Genomic DNA, 20,258 nt, shown 5'->3' on the forward strand with positions numbered 1-20,258 from the left:
CAGCTCCTCACTGTCAAAAGAGCTATATTTCACGTGCCCAATAGCCACGTGTGGCTAGTGGCTACCATATCAGTAGCAGATACAGAATGTTTTCATCATTGCAGAAAGTTCTTTTGAATAGTGCAGCTCTGGTTATTCTGACTGCCAGTTTCTTAACCTTTTAGTGACAAGGAAGAACTGCTTACTTACAGAATTTTCCAGAGCAGAGGTCAGCAAACATTGGCTTCGTGATTTTTGTATATAAAGTTTTATTGAGATGGAATGCAGCCACACCTATTTATCTGTTATCTGTTGCTACTTTTGTGTTACAGTGGCAGAGCTGAGTGTTGAGTAACTGTGACAGATGAAGCCTAAATTAGTATTTCCCCTGGCCCTTTATGGAAAAGTTTGCTGACCCCTTTCATCTAGACCAGGATTTCTCAGCCTCAGCAGTATTGACATTTTGGTCCAGATAATTATTTGTTGGGAAGGGCTATCCTGTGCGTTGCATTGTAGGATGTTTAGCAGCACCCCTGGCCTTTGTCCACTGGATGCTGGTGGCACCCTACCCCATCCACTGCCCTGTTTCGATAACCAAAAATTCTTCCACACATCGCTGAGCTGCTGCTGGGGAGCAGTATCACCCCTGGCTGAGAATCACTAATCTAAGGTATGTGGCTTAACACAGCCTTCACTTAGAGTACTGTGTGGGAGTGCTCACTCTAAAACAAAACCCGTTAAAAGAACAGAATAAACTAAGGAGTAGTTTTTATGCTACTGTACTTGAGCATTCCCTCCAGAAACAGAAGTGTTTTTTATAAAACATGAGTAACCAGAGTGGGCAGAGAGATGGAAGCGCTGAGGTTCCACAGTTCACTGTCTGCTAACTGAGCAGCAAATAGAATGAAAGTTAGAGCAGCTCTGAAGTTATGTGGATGTGTGGTTTATTTTGCAGCTTTTGGGGGCCTGCTTCCTTTATAATACTAAGTAACTGCAGGGTTTTTCTTGTTTCTGCTGTGTGTGTAGGTGTCAATTGTGTATACCCAGAACCGTATGCCAAATCTGGCAAGAAGGGAGTTAATGTTTATTAAAATGATTAATAAATGCAGTAAATTGGTACTCATCTGTCTTATGATTGTTTGTGGTTTTAAGTGGTCCATATAGGCTCCTACCCTCGTTACCCAGAATAATTGAAAAAACTGGTTATATTTACCTCCATTAGATATTTGAATTAAACATCAAGGCCTATAAAATTGTGTTCAGTTCTTTTAAGATCTAGTAATTGAATACATTTCAGAGTGGGGATTTTCAAAGCTATAGAAAATGGCAATGTTAAGAAATGAGCTAATCTCTTTGTAAAAATATAGAATGCTATAGAGTATTGGGGCACAATTTTTAATACACAATGTATGTAGTATTTCTAAATTCTTAGTTTAAGCAGTAGAGTGAATTAGAATTGGGACAGTTGCCTTTCAAAGAGAATATCAAATGTGACTTTATCTGGTTCTTCAAATTAAATTAAATTTAAAAATTGGTATTGAGAGGAGCTCCCACTGTGGCACAGTGTGTTAATGATCTGGCTTGTCTCTGCAGCACTGCTGGTTTGATCCCTGGCCCAGTGCAGTGGGTTAAGGATCCAGTGTTGCCACAGCTGTGACATACATAGGCCACAGGTACAGCTTGGATTTGATTCCTGGCCCAGGAACTTGCATATGCCGTGAGTGCAGCCAAAAACGGAAAAAAAAAAAAAAAAGGTATTGAAAGGAATATGCAATATAAATCGCATGTAATGAACCACACTTAGTGGGGAAATATCCATGTACCTAAATATCTAGGAAGGTAAGAAGTTTTGACTAATGAATTCAGGTGAATTTTAGGTGAACTTGCTTATTCTGTACATGACATATTTCTGTTTGTTTTTCAGATCTTACCAATATATTTGAGTCCTTCCTGCCCCAGTTGTTGGCCTATCCCAACCCCATAGATCCTCTCAATGGTGATGCTGCAGCTATGTACCTCCATCGACCAGAAGAATACAAGCAGAAAATTAAAGGTAAGGCAAATAGGAGTCCCCTGGGGCCTATCAGTTAAGGATTCAGCATTGTCACTACTGTGGCTTGGGGTTGATCCCTGCCCCGTGAGCATGGCCAAAAAACTTTAAAAATTTAAATGGGAGTTCCCGTCGTGGCTTAGTGGTTAACGAATCTGACTAGGAACCATGAGGATTGTGGGTTCGCTCCCTGCCCTTGCTCAGTGGGTTAACGATCCGGCGTTGCCGAGAGTGAGCTGTAGTGTAGGTCGCAGACGTGGCTTGGATCCTGTGTTGCTGTGTCTCTGGCATAGGACGGCAGCAACAGCTCCAATTGGATCCCAAGCCTGGGAACCTCCATATGCCGCAGGTGTGGCCTTAAAAAGACCAAAAAAAAAAAAAAAATTTAAATAAAGGTAAGGCAAATAGTTTAACCTGAAGACAGATGAACTCAAGTCTGTTAGGTTTTGCTCTTTAAAACCCCTTCTTAGTTACTCATAATTTTTCTCAGGCCTCAAAAGAGACAGCTGTGGACTGGAGCAGAGCTCACTAGCCTCTTTAGGTTCTAGGGTCAGAGACACCTTTAGAAAGCTGGAGGTTTCAGCAAGGAAGAAGGGAGAAAGCAAAAAAAAGGGGGCGCGGGGGGTGGGGGGGAGATGAGCAAGTAGGAGGCTTCCCAGTTGGGTGGTAGTAGATATAACCCAGCCAGAATCCCTGGGATCCTCTGTATGAAAGAACCTCTGCCTTCATTTGCGTAGTCTTGTAAAATTAGAATTCAGACTTGAGAGTAAAGTATTAATCAAAAGGCATAATCTCACCCTTGTTTACAAGTAGAATCATCCTGGCTCTTCAAAACAGCAGTTAACTTTAGGAGTTGGCAAATAATTATCCAAATTTATCATTAGACTTTTTTTTTAATTATATCATTTTACCTGGTAAATAAAAAATACCCTTCTTTTCTTGGTCCCATACTGATTTGCTAGTAGTTGAGGAAATTTACCTCTAAGGCACATTTCTCTTCTAATACAGATACCTGGCCCCAGTGCCCTAGTGCTATGGATTTTTCTATTAAACTTAAAAGCTGCTATTAAAATTTAGACACATGTAAGTAGTAGTAGCACCATTAGTTTGCTTATCCTTCAAGCTTTAGAATTCTATTTTCCCTTTCTTAGTTTACATGCTAACTGAACGTGGATTTTATTAAGATGAAAATGTGGTCGGTTGGTCAGAAACCTCTAAAGCTACGCTTGGGGTTACGACCATTCATCACGTTGACCTTTTTTTTTTTAACCTCTGTATATATTTGAGAATTTTCATAGTGAAAAATCTAGGTACATAAAGTTCCACCAGGAAGGAGAAGAAATCAAAGTCCATGAAAACAAGCCTGCTTTTCTTAACAAATGGCAGGCATTGGTGTTTACCCCAGTTTTTAGTATGACTGGTTCCTCTGCATAGCAGTTCAGAACGTGAGTGTCTGCAAGGCGTACAGCCCCTCTGAGTCCCTTTGCAGGAGCTGACAGTAGACATGAGGGATGAGAACCCAGAGTACATGGGTCTTCACTTTTAACTGTGAAGGTAATGAGACAAATGGGAGCATTTGGGGTTATTTGTTGAAGAGTCGTTTTCCTTTCCTTCATTTTCTCATTCATCCCTGGTCTCAGGATATATTTTGGTACTTTTGTTGAGATAGAGTAAAAATAAATCTACTCTAGTTAATTTACTTAGGGTCTCAGGTGCTTTTGCAAATTAATATCTAATCTATGTAGTGAAATATTGACATAACCAAAGAAACATGAATTTCAAGAAAAAGGTGGTCATTTCCAGCCAGATAAAATTCTGTTATGAGACTTTAAGAAAATTTTGACATAGAATCACATAGACGTGTCTACAACCCACAGATATCTTGGTGCAGAACATATTTTTTAGCTCTTAGATTCATTATGCTTCACTGTTTAACGCTATTCTTGTTTTAGTACATACCTGCTGTGGTTCAGTTGCAAAGGGAACCCAACCTACGTTTTTATCTTCCAATGACAGCTCTAGCTTGGGGGCTCTGGATTTCTAGAACATTGGTATTGGCTATCAGTCTTCCTTAGTAACATGAGGAGAGCGTGGCTGCAGACCTGAGCTCACCCCAGCTTCCTACTCTGCCTGCGTGTGTGTGTGTGTGTGTGTGTGTGTGTGTGTGTGTGTGTGTCCCACCCCATCTTTTCTATGTTTCCTCCTAAAGGAAATAGGAGATCCTGTCTTCTCTCTCAGACTCCATTCCCTCGTCAGTCTGTGATCTTGTTCTCCATTTTCCCCTTCCTCCTGGCCCTATTGGTCTTCCGCCTCCACCTGTCTCCCCCACACCCCCAGTCTGTCAGGTGTCCCCATGTCAGAAGTCCCTGTCGGCTCCTCTGGGCTCCTTTAGGAGGCTTGCAGTTTCCTTCAGTTTTCACACTTCTCGCTCCCCTTGCCTTAAACTCCTGAGGTCAGTTTGTGTCCCCTCCTCTACTGAATCTGTCACCTCCTCTCTTCCTAATCGTTTGGACTTTTCTTAGGAGCCATTTTCCTAGAGCTCTGTGAACTTTTCTCTTTCCAACGTAATCATTCTCATAAGATGTCAGTCCTTCTGCCCCTCTCTTTCTCCCCCACCCATTAGGGAGGATATTCACCCCTTATAGCTTTAGATAATCCCCTCCAAGTAGGTGACTTCCACGCCTAGCATGTGAGGTCAGCGTATGTAACCTTACTGTGAACGTCAGCCATCAGTCACGTTACGTCAGTGCCGTGTTATTGGATGTGTCTCTAGGATGGGGCACCCTTGGAGCTGTCTGAAGATCGGTCACTTCCCTGCTCAGAAACCTCGCCTGAGTGGAATCTTATCCTGCCATTCAGAGCTGTGTTACTGTGTGTGATCTACATCTTTGCCTTTATTCCTCTAAATGCATCAGTATGTGACACACAAATTGGATGAGTTTCAGAAACCCAACTCAGTTCATCAGGGAGAGTTTTCAACCCTACAAAAAAAAACAGAGACAAATACCTTAATTATGTACCCACTATCCAACTATAGCAAAACCTCTGCGTTTTGCCTTATTGGCCTCAAATTGTCTTTTTTTTTCTTTTTTCTTAAATGATTCTTATCTTTTCCATGATAGCTCGTTTACAAATTTTCTTAAAGAAAACCAATGTCGTTCCCTCTTAATGTTGGGTTTTAACATCCTAGCCACTGCCTTCTCCCCTGTGCTTTTAGAAAGGCTCTGCCTTTTCCCTGGAGTGGCATCTCCTACACTGCAGCTGACAGCTGCTCCAAGGGTCAGTGCAGATACTGCCTTCCTGGCTCAGGGGCCACAGTCCCTTCCTCCTGCTTCCCTCTGATGGCACTTAGCCCCTGACTGCGTTTATCTTTATCTATGTCTCCTGCTCATTAGTGACCTTGCTCTTCATTTTTCTGTCTCCTGAAAGGCCTTGTCCTAGTAAGCATTTAATACCCGTTGTTCTCCTTGAATATACTCAAGAAGGCTGAGAGTATCAAATTCGTGTCCAAGAACAACGTCAAAGTGCAGCAGCTTCTTTCTGCAAAGGAGGAAACAAAGTATCCAACCCATTGGAGAATAAAAATAAATTTTTTAAGACTTTAGTAGATATTTCTCTCTCAAAAAGTAAATTGGGAGTTCCCCTCCTGGCACAGCAGAAACAAATCCAACTAGGAACCATGAGGTTGCAGGTTTGATCCCTGGCCTCGCTCAGTGGGTTAAGGATCCTGCGTTGCTGTGGCTGTGGTGTAGGCCCCTAGCCTGGGAACTTCCACATGCCGCATGTGCAGCCCTAAAAAGCAAAAAATAAAAATAAACTAAGGTAAATTCCTAACTAACCAGGGGCTTTGAAATCTCTTTATCTCAGCATAAAATTTCATTATAATGGATTTATAGGAGTGTAAGTCAGAAGCTTGCAAACTTTTCTATGAAGGCCCAGATGTGGCCACATATGACCACTGTCACATACTCTTCTTTTTCTTTCTTTCTTCCTTTTTTTTTTTTTTTTTTTATTTTTTAAACAACTCTTTAAGGGAGTTCCCATTGTGGTGCAGTGGAAACGAATCTGAGTAGGAACCATGAGGCTGCAGGTTCAATCCCTGGCCTCACTCAGTGGGTCAAGGATCCGGCATTGCCATGAACTGTGGTATATAGGTCACAGACGCAGCTTGGATTGGCGTTACTGTGGCTCTGGCGTAGGCTGGCAGCAACAGCTCCAATTGGACCCCTAGCCTGGGAACCTCCATATGCCGCGGGTGTGGCCCTAGAAAGACAAAAAGACAAAAAAAAAAAAAAAAAAAAAAAAAAAAAACCAACAATCCTTTGAAACTGTTAAGAATATTCTTAGCTGGCCCTTCACTGAATCATTCAGACTTGGTCCATTTGCCTTCTCTTTTAGTCCCTGCAACTCCATAGAAGAAAAAACAAAGCATAAGGACGTGAGAATGTGTTTTTCTGGAAAGGATTCTGTCCTTTTTCATATTGTGTGTAGGCTATTTACTTGAAAACCACCTGCACCTAGAACTTTTAGAATCAAACTTAATTGTTCAGCAGTTCCTAAAAATTGTTTTTCAGCTAGCAGATTCAGCCTAGCCTATAGCAGCGTAAATCTTCAGGTAAAAATATATTAGTAGATGATAAAATCACTCAGGCTAGCTGTGTCCCCAGGTAGCAGCTCATTCCTGAGCAGATTGAGAGACCGTTTTACCAGATGCTTCAGAAACCTGACAGGCAAGCTCTGTTTAGACTACAATCTATTCCTAAAATAATAGATTTAGGCTGACTATAATTATATAACTGCAAATCTAAAAATGATGGGGTATTTCCTTATAAATTACTTGTGGAATCATAACTAGTCCTGTCCTATCTAAGGGGTGGATGGTTTTATTAACATAGAAAGTGAAGTTCCCTTGTGGCACAGTGGGTTAAGAATCGGCATTGTCACTGCAGCAGCCTGGATTGCTGCTGTGGCACAGGTTCAGTCTCTGGCCTGGGAACTTCCCCATGCTGCAGGTGTGACCAGAAGCAAACAAACAAAAAACATAGAAAGTTAAAAAAAAAAAAAAAAAAAGTGTGAGGTTTGCATTTCCCCAGTCCGTCAAGTTTAGAGGAGTACAGCTGTATCAGAGGGCAACAAGGAAAGAGGGAGAGGGTGACCTGGCTGGAGACCTGGGTGCTGACTAAGCCCAGACGCCGTCCTGGCTTTCCTGAGCCTTACAGCCAAAGCCCTGAGTGGTCAGCTGTCTCATATGCATCCACGTGGGCGGGAGGTGCTGGCCCACGGGAGGTCAGGGATGATGATGCAGTGTATTTATTCCCCTGCAAATCACGTGTTCAGCTTTGCCTCTCTTACTAAGGGGGCAAAGCTTATAAACTCTGAAGACGTCTCCCTGCGCAGGCGTCCCCTCAGCTCTAATGACTGTCATAACTGTCCTCTTTGCCTTTGTCTGTTGTCCCCGCCCTTCCTGCACGGGGAAAGCTTGAACTTCTCTGGGACTTGGTAGCTTTGGGGTTGCTGCAGCACAGGCCTGCCTCTACTAACTACCCCGTGTTTTCTTTATCCCCATCGCCTGTGCAGAGTACATCCAGAAATATGCAACGGAGGAGGCACTGAAAGAGCAGGAAGAAGGCACCGGAGACAGCTCATCGGAGAGCTCTATGTCTGACTTTTCGGAAGATGAGGCCCAGGATATGGAGTTGTAGTAGAAAAAGCACCTGCTTTTCAGAAAGACTATTATTTCCTAACCATGAGAAGCAGACTATAATATTCATATTTAAACAAAGCAATTTTTTTTATTACTAAACAAGGTTTTTATGAATAATAGCATTGATATATATATATTATATATCACCCTTTAGATCTTGATTTCTTGGTCATTTCTCAACCTGAGGTGCATAGCATATTCCCACATTCCATTTTGGTAGCAATATGCGGTCTGAATGCATGCATTCATAAGTCCATTTGGCCAAGTCAGCCTCCGTGCTACTGAACTGTCAAAAGAAATAGCCGCTCTGATAGATAGACATGAGTAAAAATAACAGGAAAAAGTTGCTTTTATTGATGGTTCCAAAGAAACAAACCAAACCAACCAGCTCTTGGACGTGAAGATAGAATAGTGCTTTTTCAAAATGGAAAGGAAAAAATTGGAGAGGAAAAGGCCTGCTGTGGGAGCGTTTAGAGCGAGCCACGTCAGCATCAGAGCTGCTCCTTCCTGGGCATCGTAGGTGACCCCATTTTTGTGGAGTAACAGTATAAAACAGGGAGCTAATTGGAGTATTGAAACTTAAAACAATTTTTTTGACTTGGATTTTAAGTACATTTTTATATGTAGATTCCTGCCCTTCTCGCTACCAGGCCCTGCAGCCACAAGTGTTTGCTTTGGAGGACCTTTTGGAAATGTTTTCTGAATCTGATTCTTTTTCTTGGGGGTAGACCTTGTAATCCAGACCTTTTTTGAGAGATACAGGACAGGAGAAAAGTGACTGGGAAGATGTTTCCTCTCATCCGACACCTGCAGAGTCACATCCTCGCCCTCTTGTTGGCCACTTTGAGACCGCTGCCCTGGACTGAGAGCTTTAAGTTTGAGGGTGGTTGTGGGTTTGGGTTTGTTTTTGTTTTTGTTTTTGTTTTGGTGTGTGTGTGTGAATTGTGCTTAGACAGGTTGCAGATTTAATCTTCACCTACCAAGAGATGGCCTCCTCCTCGGACAGCCGCTCAGTGGACCATTAGACTCGGGAAGAAGACCCTTCTGGTGGCTGTCCCTCCTGGGTACTCTCATTCATGTTTTCGTTTTGTTTTCCCTTCTGCTGCTGCTCTTGGCAGCAGCTTGGTCATCGTCTGCTTGTGGGAGTGGGAAATGGGTATTTCAGACCCAGCACACATTCTAAATTTAAAACGAGTAATAATTGGAACAAATAAAGGTTCTTGTGCCCAAAGTGACTCTACATGGGAAAAACAAACACAGCTTTTTTTTCAGAGTGAGACTGAATAGGAGGAAGGGATTCAGAAATAGGACGTAGTAGAACAGGTTTTGAAAGAAGAAAATTTTCTCTCATATATGTTAAGAGGAAATCAGACAGTTTAAATGCCTGCTAATCAAATGTTTACTTAGCTACCCATATGTCCAGGTTGCTGGCAGGGTTTCTTTCAGAAAGTGTTGGCCTGCTGAATTTGGAGAACTTCAGACAGTAGCTGTGTGGGGTTTTTTTGTTTGTTTTTTGCCACAACCAATAGGACAACAGCAGAATTAGCCAATCCTAAGATCTTCTAAAGATGATTTTTGAATGTCCCACGAGGATAATTTAATTTCTCTTTCCAATGTGTGTTTTTAGTTTAGAAGAGCTGTATTCCACAAGATTTGAGTCAATGAGGTTGGACGATATCTTTTTTTTAATTCAAAAAGCACAATCAATCTTTTCTTTGAAAAATCTATATAAAGTACAACTTGCTTTTAGCATGATTATTTTCCTAAATAAAAAGCAAAGAATTTACTTATTTTATGTTAATTACGGGCATGAAGCAAAAGGTTTTCTTTTTTAAAAAAATTAAAAGTGCAGTTATGTAGGGCTGTGGTTAGTTCACCGTACTGAGTTATCTATCTAGCATTTGTGGCTTGTTGGAAGGGTAGTATTAACTATTTAACATGTAATGGTGTACTTTAACTCTTATCTAGCACGTTGTCTTCTCATTACTTTGGGGGAGGGAGGGTCTCTGCTGGCACTGTCTAACTTGCTTACCTGCTGAATTAGCAGTTTGCTTGTGCTATAGCCGTTACTTGTAGGTGCGACGTAGGGTAGGCTTAAAGTGCTGGGTGGTGACTTGAGTTCAAACAATAAAAAATTGTATTTTTTCAATATCGTATAAACAATAGTGTTCTAATTACCTTTCAAAAAAAAATAATGTCCAGATAATAATTGCTTTTAATCTTATCAAAAAACCAAAAACCTAGGAGAACCAAGTTTAGGGAAGGTATGTGAGCAGTGCCCCCACTCTGCTCCCTAACTAAATCCGTGTTTCTCTAGCAAAAAACATCAGCTTGCCTGCCGATCGAGAGCTCCAGCACTAGGAACCCAGTGGTGCAGAATTTCCAAATGAAGATTTCTTGGGGGAGGATTTAAGGGCCAAGAAGCAGATCTGAGTGTGGATGCAAGTGTGTGTGCACATATGTGGGTCCATGCAGGTCTGTGTGATGAAGGCGCAGTTAGACTTCTCCATGAGCCCTGGATGCTCCGGGAATTGCTGGCCACATCCCGCTGGACCCTCTCGTTCTGTCCAAGTCTAGCCTTTCTGGGCACTCACCTTGGTCCTGTGCATGTTTTTGGCTCTGTGTGGAGCTTTTTCCTCTCCACTGGGAAACTGACTTTGGATACGTTAAACAGAATCCCTTCTTACACCAACTTTTTGTCCCTTCCCTGTGCCTGAGAAAGGTAGGAGTAGGAAAGGAAGCTGGAAGAAGGCCTGGCTGTGACTCGGGACTCTCGGGCCCTCCGTAATAGATGCTGGAGTGGGTCTGAAGCAGAGGGTAGCACAACATCAAAAGCTTTTCCAGGTTGTCCCATCATAGCTTTCAGAGAAGTATCCAGAGCCCGTCAGCAAAGCTGAACATTGTTGTCTCTGAGGGTGGTGGTAGGTCAGGGCTGCGTCCGCCTGTGGCCCTCCCCTTCCCTTCTAATTCTCATCCTTGTTGAAACCTTACCTTTTGGCTCATCAGCACAAGCCCTTCTCTGCCCCTGTTCAAATGACTGAGCTCCACCTCTTGCCAAACACCAACAAGCAAGACTGCTGCACCACAGCAGCATGTGATCCACTGCCCGCCCGCTGCCCCAGCACCGGGGCCTCGTGGGTTGCGTTTTATGATAGCCACCTAGACCCTGGCGTTTTTGCTCTTTGCCTCCAATGGCACCTCCCTCCTTAAGCTTACTGTACAGTTTCAACCAGCGTTTTATACCAGTGAGATAGTTAGCAGAAGTTGCCACGAATCTCTCCGGTACCTAACGGTTTTCTTCCACTTCAAAAGCTGTTCTAATTGCCAACTGGCTGACCTAAGCTCCAGAAGAGTGTCTCCCCTTAATGGAATTTTTCCCGCAAAAGGCTCCCTGAAGCCCTAGTTGGCCTTGGCCTGGCACTTGTTTTTTATTAGGCCTCCTGTCAGGATGGCTGAGAATCATGGAAGACAGATCCTCTGCTAGCCTCCGTGGTGAAGCTGTTTGACACCAAGTTCCTGAGAACTAGTGTTTGATTTTAAAAGGCATGTGACCCTTCTGTGTTCTAGGGACTCAATTAGAAAAGTGAAAATTAGTAAGAGTATTATTCCTCTCACCAACTTCCTGACTGGGTTCTCAGTCTTGTTGACTGAAATCAAATCATTTCTGACTGGGCTCAAAGACCTGTGTTTCTTTGGACTTCTGAATCCATGTGCATATTTCCTCTGGCCACTGAACACCTTGGCGATTCCATTAGGGTCTGGATGGGGTGAGGTCTCTTGGGGAAGGGGGAGGAAGCCCTTGGGTGTGCAGGTTCTCCACTCACCTGAGGAAGGGCCAGGACTCTGAATTCAGCAAATACCCGTCTTGGCTGTGGGCTTGGGAAGAAATGGCCTTTATTTACTGATTGTATTTGGTACATATTGTGTGATACTTGAAGAGATAAAAGGGATTTACCAGCCCTTAATTGAAATCTAAGCTTTTTATCACTTATTTTTTCCTTGCCCTCTCTCCTCCCTTCCACCTTTTCCCTTGCATTGTGATGATCTAGTGGGCACTTCTGTCAACAAGACAAATGCCTCCTCTGACTATAACCTCTTAATAGTTGTGTATAATGAAAACTGTAAACTTTTTTAAATAAAATGTGTATATACCTTGGCAAATGTCTGGACCTTGATCAATAAGAGCCCCCATGATTACTAAGCCCTATTTTTCACCCTCCCTGTTCACCTGGCGCTTTTTTTTTTTTTTTTTTTGTCCTTTTTTAGGACCGCACCGGCGGCACTTGGAGGTTCCCACCCAGGTTAGGGGTCTAATGGGAGCTGTAGCCGCCAGCCTACACCACAGCCACAGCAACGTCAGACCCAAGCCGCGTCTGGAACCTACACCACAGCTCACGGCAACGCTGGATCCTTAACCTACTGAGTGAGGCCAGGGATTGAACCCGCAACCTCATGGTTCCCAGTCAGATTCATTTCCTCTGAGCCAGAGGAAAACTCACCTGGCTCCTCTGAGTAGCAGACATTGGCTTTTTTTTTAAACAAGATTTACAAGGCAGGTGACCAGGTTATTGTGGGAAGGGAGTGCCACATGTAGAAGTAGTGTAATGACTGAGAGGCCTCCCCACCGAGCCCTACCTGTGTATCTCAAGTGCCAGGTGACTGCTGGCTATAAGTGGGTCTGGCTCTGAGGTCTGGCTCTAACCTGAAGGACCACACCTACCCCCATGTGGACCAGCAGGTTGGCTCCTATGTTGCTGTTAAACCCAGATCTCTAGACCTTGTCAACTAATGCTGAGCAAAGATACCCACTTGGCCTGGAGTTCATAGACAGTACAGCTTCCTGCGGGGGCTGATCCACCTCCACAGTAAAGCAGGAATCTGCAGGTGTTGCATGGGAAGCTGATCACAGCCCAACGTTTCAATGCCTTATTTCTAAAGCATATATTCACAACGGCCACCAGGTGGCGATGTTGCCTCTGTCGCTCGGAGAATCTACTTGGGCTGGATTTTGTTAGGAGACCCTTAAGACAAAGGGGAGAGTTTGCCTTTGGTCACATGCTCTCATTCCTCCAACTCTCTGCCACTGTTTTCTTCTCCTTACTCTTTTCCCCCACATTTCCTCACTGCAGCTGATGTTTTCCATAGTAGGCATGGCTTTGTATCTACCAGAGAGGAGGTACGGCCACCCAGGAACTGTGCTCTGGTGCCAACGAACACTTCCAGCACCCCTGGCTGCCCCCAGTGCTCAGAAACAAGACAGCCACAGGTCCTGACTAACTCCTCAGCCAGGGTGGTAATGGACCAAAGGACCGAACCAGCGCTGCGAGCCCTGTTCCACTCCTCTGTTAACCAGCTGTGCAGCCTCAGGCTCTGCATGGCCTCGAGTTCCTCTGTAACATGAGGTCCCTAAACTGATAGGTTCTCATAGACACTTGGACTCAGAACTCCATCTAGGCTCTGAAACAATACGATAGGATTTAGTTACTTGAAAAGCACCAAGGTTTCAAGACCAGAGTTTAGAGTTTTTGGACCCAAAGAGCTTTGGGAGTTTAGAGCACCCATTTTCCAGCTGGAAGGGGAATTAAGAGATCCATGGGTCATGGGAACAGTCCATCCAATTGATCTCTCACAAGGCAACTGCTTTACAAACTCCATGAGACGTCTCGGTGCATGCAGTGGGGTTTGGGTCTCCCACACACCAGCAATCTCACCCAGCATCGCTCTTAACCTTTCTTAGCCTCAGTCCTGAGTGGCAGGTGTCTCACTGCTGCCTGCCTGAGGCACTGCCCCTTTCCTGAGAAGGGGGCCCCAGGATTTCCAAAGAAAGTTGTCCTCAAACAGAAAGTTGTGGGCTCAGAGCCCTAGAGCTTTTTACTCACTGTAAACTATTGTTATCTCTGAAAGCTGCTCTCTACCCTACGAAATACATTTCTGTGACACTAGATGCTGGTGTTTCCTTCTCCCCACCCAGAACCAGGGCACAGAGGATTTGACTGGATCCCACATCCTTGGACCTGCAGAGGCCCTGGGACCACCTAACAGACTGAGCGGCCTTGCTTATGAGGAGCCCACCACCTTCTCTGGTACTCAGATCCCCGGGTGAGCCTAGGACTATCTTCCTTGAGCCAACCCTGCTCTCCACTGCCTCACATTGTAGGGTTTGTGTACCCAGAACTTCTTAGAACTGAAGAGTTACCCTAACGAGAGATTTAAAGTTAGAAGGTAAAAGACATGGGAGTATTCCCCCTCTCACTATGTGGGGGGAGTGTGTGTGTGTGTGTGTGTGTTTATAATGAAGGATGATGGGAGGTTTTTGTTTTGGTTTTTTGGCTGCCCAGCAGCATATGGAATTCCTCAGCCAGGGGTCAGATCCAAGTGCAGTTGTGACCTTTGTGGCAACACCAGATCCTTAACCCACTACACTGGGCTAATCGGGCCAGCGATCGAACCTGCATCCTCATGGATACTAGTTGGGTTTGTTACCGCTGAGCCACAATGAACTCCATGGAATAAAGCTTTTAAAAGATACACTTCTACAGATTTCAAAAGAATTCTGTGCTGGTAACAAATCCGCTTCAGGCCATAGATGATCATTCCTTCCACAAGCCCACGTGGTGCCAAGCCCTGGGCCTTGACTGGGGCTGTGGGCCCCTGTGTCCGTGGGAGCCTCATTCTGCCAAGTGCAGCTCCCATGAGATGTCTCCTGGTTGACCCAGTAAGCCTGGCTGACCTGCCCAGAGGTCCCCTGGACTTGATTCCTGACGGTCAGGGCCTTTCCCTACACACATCCCCATTTCCACTTGGTATCGGTGTCCCCAACCTCTAGACCCTGCAGTGGAGACAGAGAATAAAACTCAGATTGAGCTGAAAATAAAACCCACTATACTGGGCTAATTGGGCTGGCGATCGATCCACTCCTAAGAGCAGAAATATATAAAAATAGAATGCCATCTACATAATTTAAAACTTTCTGGTATCTGCATTTCTTTCTTTTGTTCAAACTATAGTTGATTTACAGTGTGCCAATTTCTGCTGTACAGCAAAGTGACTGTCATTTGTATATAATATATATACACATTCTTTTTTTTTTTTTTGTCTTTTCTAGGGCTGCACCCATGGCATATGGAGGTTCCCAGGCTAGGGGTCCAATCAGAGCTACAGCTGCTGGCCTACACCACAGCCTCATGGTTCCTAGTCGGATTCGTTAACCACTGAGACACAACAGGAACTCCTATATATACATACTTTTTTTAATCTTTTTTTTTTTTTTTTTTTTTTTTGGTCTTTTTAGGACTGTACCCACAGCACATGGAGATTCCCAGGCTAAGGGTTGAATAGGAGCTGTAGCCGCCAGCCTACACCTCAGACACGGCAATGTCAGATCTGAGCCTTGTCTGCAACCTACACCACAGCTCATGGCAATGCCAGATCCTTAACCCATTGAGCAAGGCCAGAGATTGAACCTGCATTCTCATGGATCTAGTTGGATTCGTTAACTGCTGAACCATGATGGGAACTTCTGTAATATTCTTTCTATCATGGTCTATGCCAGGAAAAATCAACTTGCTTTTTAAAAATGTCCATTCTTTTTTTATTTTTTATTTGCTATTGATTTCTTTTTTATTACAGCATAGTTGATTTACAGTATTGTGCCAATTTCTGCAGCACAGTGACCCAGTTATATATATATGGATTGGATATAGTTCCCTGTGCTATAGAGTAGGACCTTTTATCCATCTAGAAGCCACATTTCTTTAAAAAAAAAAAAAATCAATGTTTACAGAAATTTTTACACTGCTTGTTTTTGAATTTAAATTAATTACAATTAAATAAGATGAAAAATTCAGTTCCTCCGTCATCACATTGACTGGCTCAAGCGGCTGGTGGCACCTCCTGGACGGTGCAGCCCAGGACGCCTCTAGGTGGAGTGAGAATTTTTAGAAGAAAAGAAGTCACAAAAGCGACCTTTGTCGGGGATTTGGAGTAGAACCCAGAACCTCACACTCCACAGAGAATATACTGGGGTCCCGGGGTCCCCGCGTACAGTCCAGAGCCTGCACCCACTTCTGTTACCGCGCGCGGACGCCACAGTCGTGGGCGAACGAGGCGGCGGCCGGGGTTGTGGGGACCCTCGGGGTCCATCCGGTGCGGCCCCGAGGCGTGGCTTCCAGGACTCCAGGGCGCCCCGGGTCCTGTGCGCGCGCCGTTGGCTGGAGCCCGCGACCTCACGCTGCAGTCACTCCGAGGGCTCGCAGGTCCCCGCCGCGGAGATGACAGACAGAAGAGTCTGGAGTCTCTTCTGGGTGCGGGTGGGGGCTCAGGACCCGAGGCGCAGGATTGGAGACCGGCCAGAGGGGCGCGGCCCAACCCGGCCACCTTAGCCAGTCCCGCCTCGGGCACCAGAGGGCGCGCGAGCCTCACGCTGCGGCCCCGGCTCACGGGCCGACCCGCCCTTCACCCAGCTGGCCCAGGTGAAACCCGGAGGCCTCGCGGCGTCTCGGTCACCAGGGACCCCTTATCCCCACCGCGGTACCCTGCAGTTGCCAGAAAGAAAAAACAGCGGAGGGAGTTCCCGTCGTGGCGCAGTGGTTAACGAATCCGACTAGGAACCATGAGGTTGCAGGTTCGATCCCTGCCCTTGCTCAGTGGGTTAACGATCCGGCGTTGCCGTGAGCTGTGGTGTAGGTTGCAGACGCAGCTCGGATCCCGCGTTGCTGTGGCTCTGGCGTAGGCCGGTGGCTACAGCTCCGATTCGACCCCTGGCCTGGGAACCTCCATATGCCGTGGCAGCAGCCCAAGAAATAGCAAAAAAGACAAAAAAAAAAAAAAAAAAAAAAAAAAAGAAAGAAAGAAAAAGAGACGAGGATGCCAAAGATAAGCCTCCAGCCCCTTTCCCCCATCCCCACCCTCCCCACCCTTGCCCATCTCAGTAGGAGCCAGAGCCTCCCAGCCTGACTTCCCACTGCCGTGGCTCCTGGCAGCCAGTGACAGATGTGAGTGCACAAGCAGAGATTTGTTGGAAGGTCAAGAAGGCGCCGCAGAATTCCTGGCGACTTGGAAAAGGAGAGAAGCCGAGGGACTCTGGAGACCAGGCCTCAGGAGCCACTGGTAGCCGGAGTGACCCGGCCAGAGCAAAGCCATCCCAGCTGGCTGCCCCCACCTGCCATGAACCAAACTATCTCTCCTCTGCATTAACAAAGATGAAACAGTCCCAGCAGAAGCCAGGGCCCTGTCCTAGTGGGTGGGGACCCAGAGAAGAGGGATGTCATGTGATGCCTGCAGGGGAAGAGTTCCCAGAGCAGACCTGGAGTTCAGCATGGAGGCCCCAAAGGCTCCCAAGGTGATGCGCTCCCTGTCAAGGTGTCCACTAGTCCTGGGAGGGGCTGGCTGTGCCCGCCGCCCCAGCTGACCTTTTGGGCAGAGGGGAATAAAGGTCATGAAAGAACTACAAACCACAAGAAGGGGGCTTCCTGGAAGAGGGAGCTTGATCAAGGCCTGGCTGGATGGGAAGGACCTGGATAAAGAGAGAAAGGCCCCGGGCAGCTCAGGTAAGGGATTGGCCAGGGGTGTGCAAGGATGATGGGAGTGGACCTGGTGGGAAGATGAAGGTGGATGGGTCTCAAGTTCTGGTTGACCTGGAGGTTTAGAGTGGAATAGTGGCTTTGGACCAAGTCATCAGGCATCAGAGGCACAAAGCAAAACCACAGAGGAAAGGGAGAGACACAGGAGTGGACAGGGACCCAAAGTGTTCTCCAGAAGCAAGAGGGCTGAGCAAGAAGGGACAGTGGCACAGGCTGCAGGGGCAGATGGGGCAGGGCAGAAGGGCAGGATTGATGGGGGTCTGGGGTACAAGGGCAGGAGAAAGGGGCAGGAAGGATAAGAAAGGCCCAGGTGGTGTAGCTTCTGAGATGGAGTGGAAGACCGCAGCCTTCACTGTAAACTCTGTCTTGCTCCCTTGCTGTCTCGGCTCTCTCGCTCTGGAGGAAGTCAGTTGATATGATCTGAGCTGCCCTTTGGAGGGACTCACCCGGCTAAAAATTGAAGCCCTAAACCAGTGGCTCCTCCAGACGGAGTCAAGCAAGGAATAACTGCAGCCGAGGCCTCCTGAATCCCAGATTCCTGATGCTCAGAAACTGAAACAGAGAAGCACTGTTTGTAGTTGTAAACCTTTAAGTTTGGGGTGTAATTAGTTATACAGCTATAACTATGACCATGTGTTAGCACTGAACAGCTTATCTCAAGATTTATTTTAGGAGTTCCTCCTGTGGCACAACGGGATCAGTGGCATCTTGGGAGCACTGGGACCTAGGTTCACCCCAGCCTGGCACAGTGGGTTAAGGATCTGGCGTTGCTGTAGCTGCAGCTTAGGTCACAACTGCAGCTCAGACTGATCCCCGCCTGGGAACTGTGTATGGTGTGGAGCAGCCCAAAAAGTAAAATAAATAAATAAAAATTATGAGGCAAATTGGGGAAATTTGAACAATGACTGGATATGTGATATTAACAAATCTATACTTTTTTATAGGTGAGAAAGATATTATGGATTTTTTGTTTGTTTGGTTGTTTTTTGTTTTTGTTTTTTCCTTTTTAGGGCCGCACTCGCGGCATATGGATGTTCCCAGGCTAGGGGTCAAATTGGAGCTATAGGAGTTCCCGTCGTGGTGCAGTGGTTAGAAAATCTGACTAGGAACCATGGGGTTGCAGGTTTGATCCCTGGCCTTGCTCAGTGGGTTAAGGATCCAGCGTTGCCATGAGCTGTGGTGTGGGTCGCAGATGCAGCTTGGATCCTGTGTTGCTGTGGCTGTAGCGTGGGCCGGTGGCTACAGCTCCGGTTGGACCCTTAGCCTGGGAACCTCCATGTGCTGCGGGAGCAGCCCTAGAAATGGCAAAATGACCAAAAAACAAAAAACAAAAAAAACAAATCGGAGCTACCACTGCAGGCCTACACCACAGCCACAGCCACAGCCATGCCAGATCCAAGCCGCGTCTGCGACCTATACCACAGCTCATGGCAACACCAGGTCCTTGACCCACTGAGCGTGGCCAGGGATTGAACCTGCAACCTCAGGGTTCCTAGTCGGCTTCTTTTCCACTGGGCCATGATGGGAACTCCAAGAAAGGTATTGTGTTTATGTTGTATGTGTGAACATATATATGCGTGTGTGTGTGTGTGTGTGTGTGTGTGTTGTGTGTGTGTGTGTTCAAAGACTAACTTTTAGAAATACATTTTGAATTGATGGATGAAATAGTATGATATTTGGATTTGTTTCAAAATAACCCAGTGGTCAGAGTTCCCTTGTGGTGCAACGGGTTAAGGATTCTGCCTTGTCACTGCATCAGCCTGTGTCACTGATGTAGTGCGGATTCCATCCTTGGCCTGGGAACGTCCACATGCTGCAGATGCAGCCAAAAAACAAACCAACAAAAAAATCCAGAACCTAGTGGTGGGAGGGGAGGTAATAGATGAAACAGAACCGGCCCTCTTAACCAATTGTTGAAGCAGAGCGATGGCTGCATGAGATTTCATTATACCGTTCTCTCTACTTTTGAGAAGGGTATAAATTTTTCATGATAGATTTTTTTTTTTTTTTTTTGTCTTTTTGCTATTTCTTTGGGCCACACCTGCGGCATATGGAGGTTCCCAGGCTAGGGGTCCAATCGGAGCTGTAGCCACTGGCCTACGCCAGAGCCACAGCAACGCAGGATCTGAGCTGCGTCTGCAACCTACACCACAGCTCAGGGCAACGCCGGATCGTTAACCCACTGAGCAAGGGCAGGGACCGAACCCGCAACCTCATGGTTCCTAGTCGGATTCGTTAACCACTGCGCCACGACGGGAACTCCCATGATAGATATTTTTTTAAAGTCCTGCTATTATGTAAAAAATATTGAGATTTATATTTTAAAAGTTGGGGTTTTCCAAAGCAGTGGAGTTCTATCAGTAAGGAATAGGGAAGATTAGCCTCAGGGACACACAGAGCAGTCTCTGCCTGTCCTGGCAGCTTAGCTCAATTCCTAACTGGCAGAGGAGGCCCAAATGTGCTATGATCTGGTGTCCCTCCAGGCCATGGTACAGCTAGAGACCTCGTTTGCCTGGTACTTACTGGATCCTTCTGTGTGCCCAGATTTGCATTGTGGGTCAGGGAAGAAGGGGGTGTAGCTGAAGATAAGAGACCCAGACCCTGGTCACAAGCAGTTTATAATTTATTAGAGCAAAAAGCAAATGCAGTGACTCCCACACTCTGCGTAGTCCCTCCAAGATAGGAGATAAATAAGCAGCAAAGTGTTCTATGTGTGTCCCTTTAGCAGAAAGGATGAGGCCAAGGTGTGCAGGAGGGCTGCCAGGGATGAACTGGGCCTCCGCTTGATTAGAAAAGGAGGCCCCTCTGACAAGAGGAGCATGAGATCCGGGGACCTTATTCAGCCTCCATGCCAGCTGTGTGTCTCACAGAGCGGAGGGCAACTACAGCTCTGTGCCTGTTTATGTCTCTGGCTAAGGAATTAGTTCTTAGGGATAAAATGGCA

At 45.9% G+C, this 20,258-nt stretch overlaps 1 protein-coding gene across 13 annotated transcripts in view; it reads left to right on the top strand.

The window, feature by feature from the left end:
• UBE2H (ubiquitin conjugating enzyme E2 H) overlaps positions 1-11,894 on the top strand; it is a 113,307-nt gene extending 101,413 nt beyond the window's left edge. For all 13 annotated transcript variants that reach the window (XM_085005468.1, XM_003360138.6, XM_021078796.2 and 10 more), the window contains 2 exons: positions 1,904-2,032; positions 7,607-11,894. In XM_085005468.1, coding sequence (XP_084861594.1) covers positions 1,904-2,032; positions 7,607-7,731 — 254 coding nt within the window. In that variant the 3' untranslated portion in view covers positions 7,732-11,894. The remainder of the gene's footprint in view (positions 1-1,903; positions 2,033-7,606) is intronic.
• The last annotated feature ends 8,364 nt before the right edge of the window (positions 11,895-20,258 follow it).

The sequence above is a fragment of the Sus scrofa genome, chromosome 18, assembly GCF_054392235.1.
Source record: "Sus scrofa isolate SSC_HxYL_T2T_F1_AM1 chromosome 18, Sscrofa_HxYL_maternal_Yorkshire_Landrace_v2.0, whole genome shotgun sequence".
NCBI lineage: Eukaryota > Metazoa > Chordata > Mammalia > Artiodactyla > Suidae > Sus > Sus scrofa.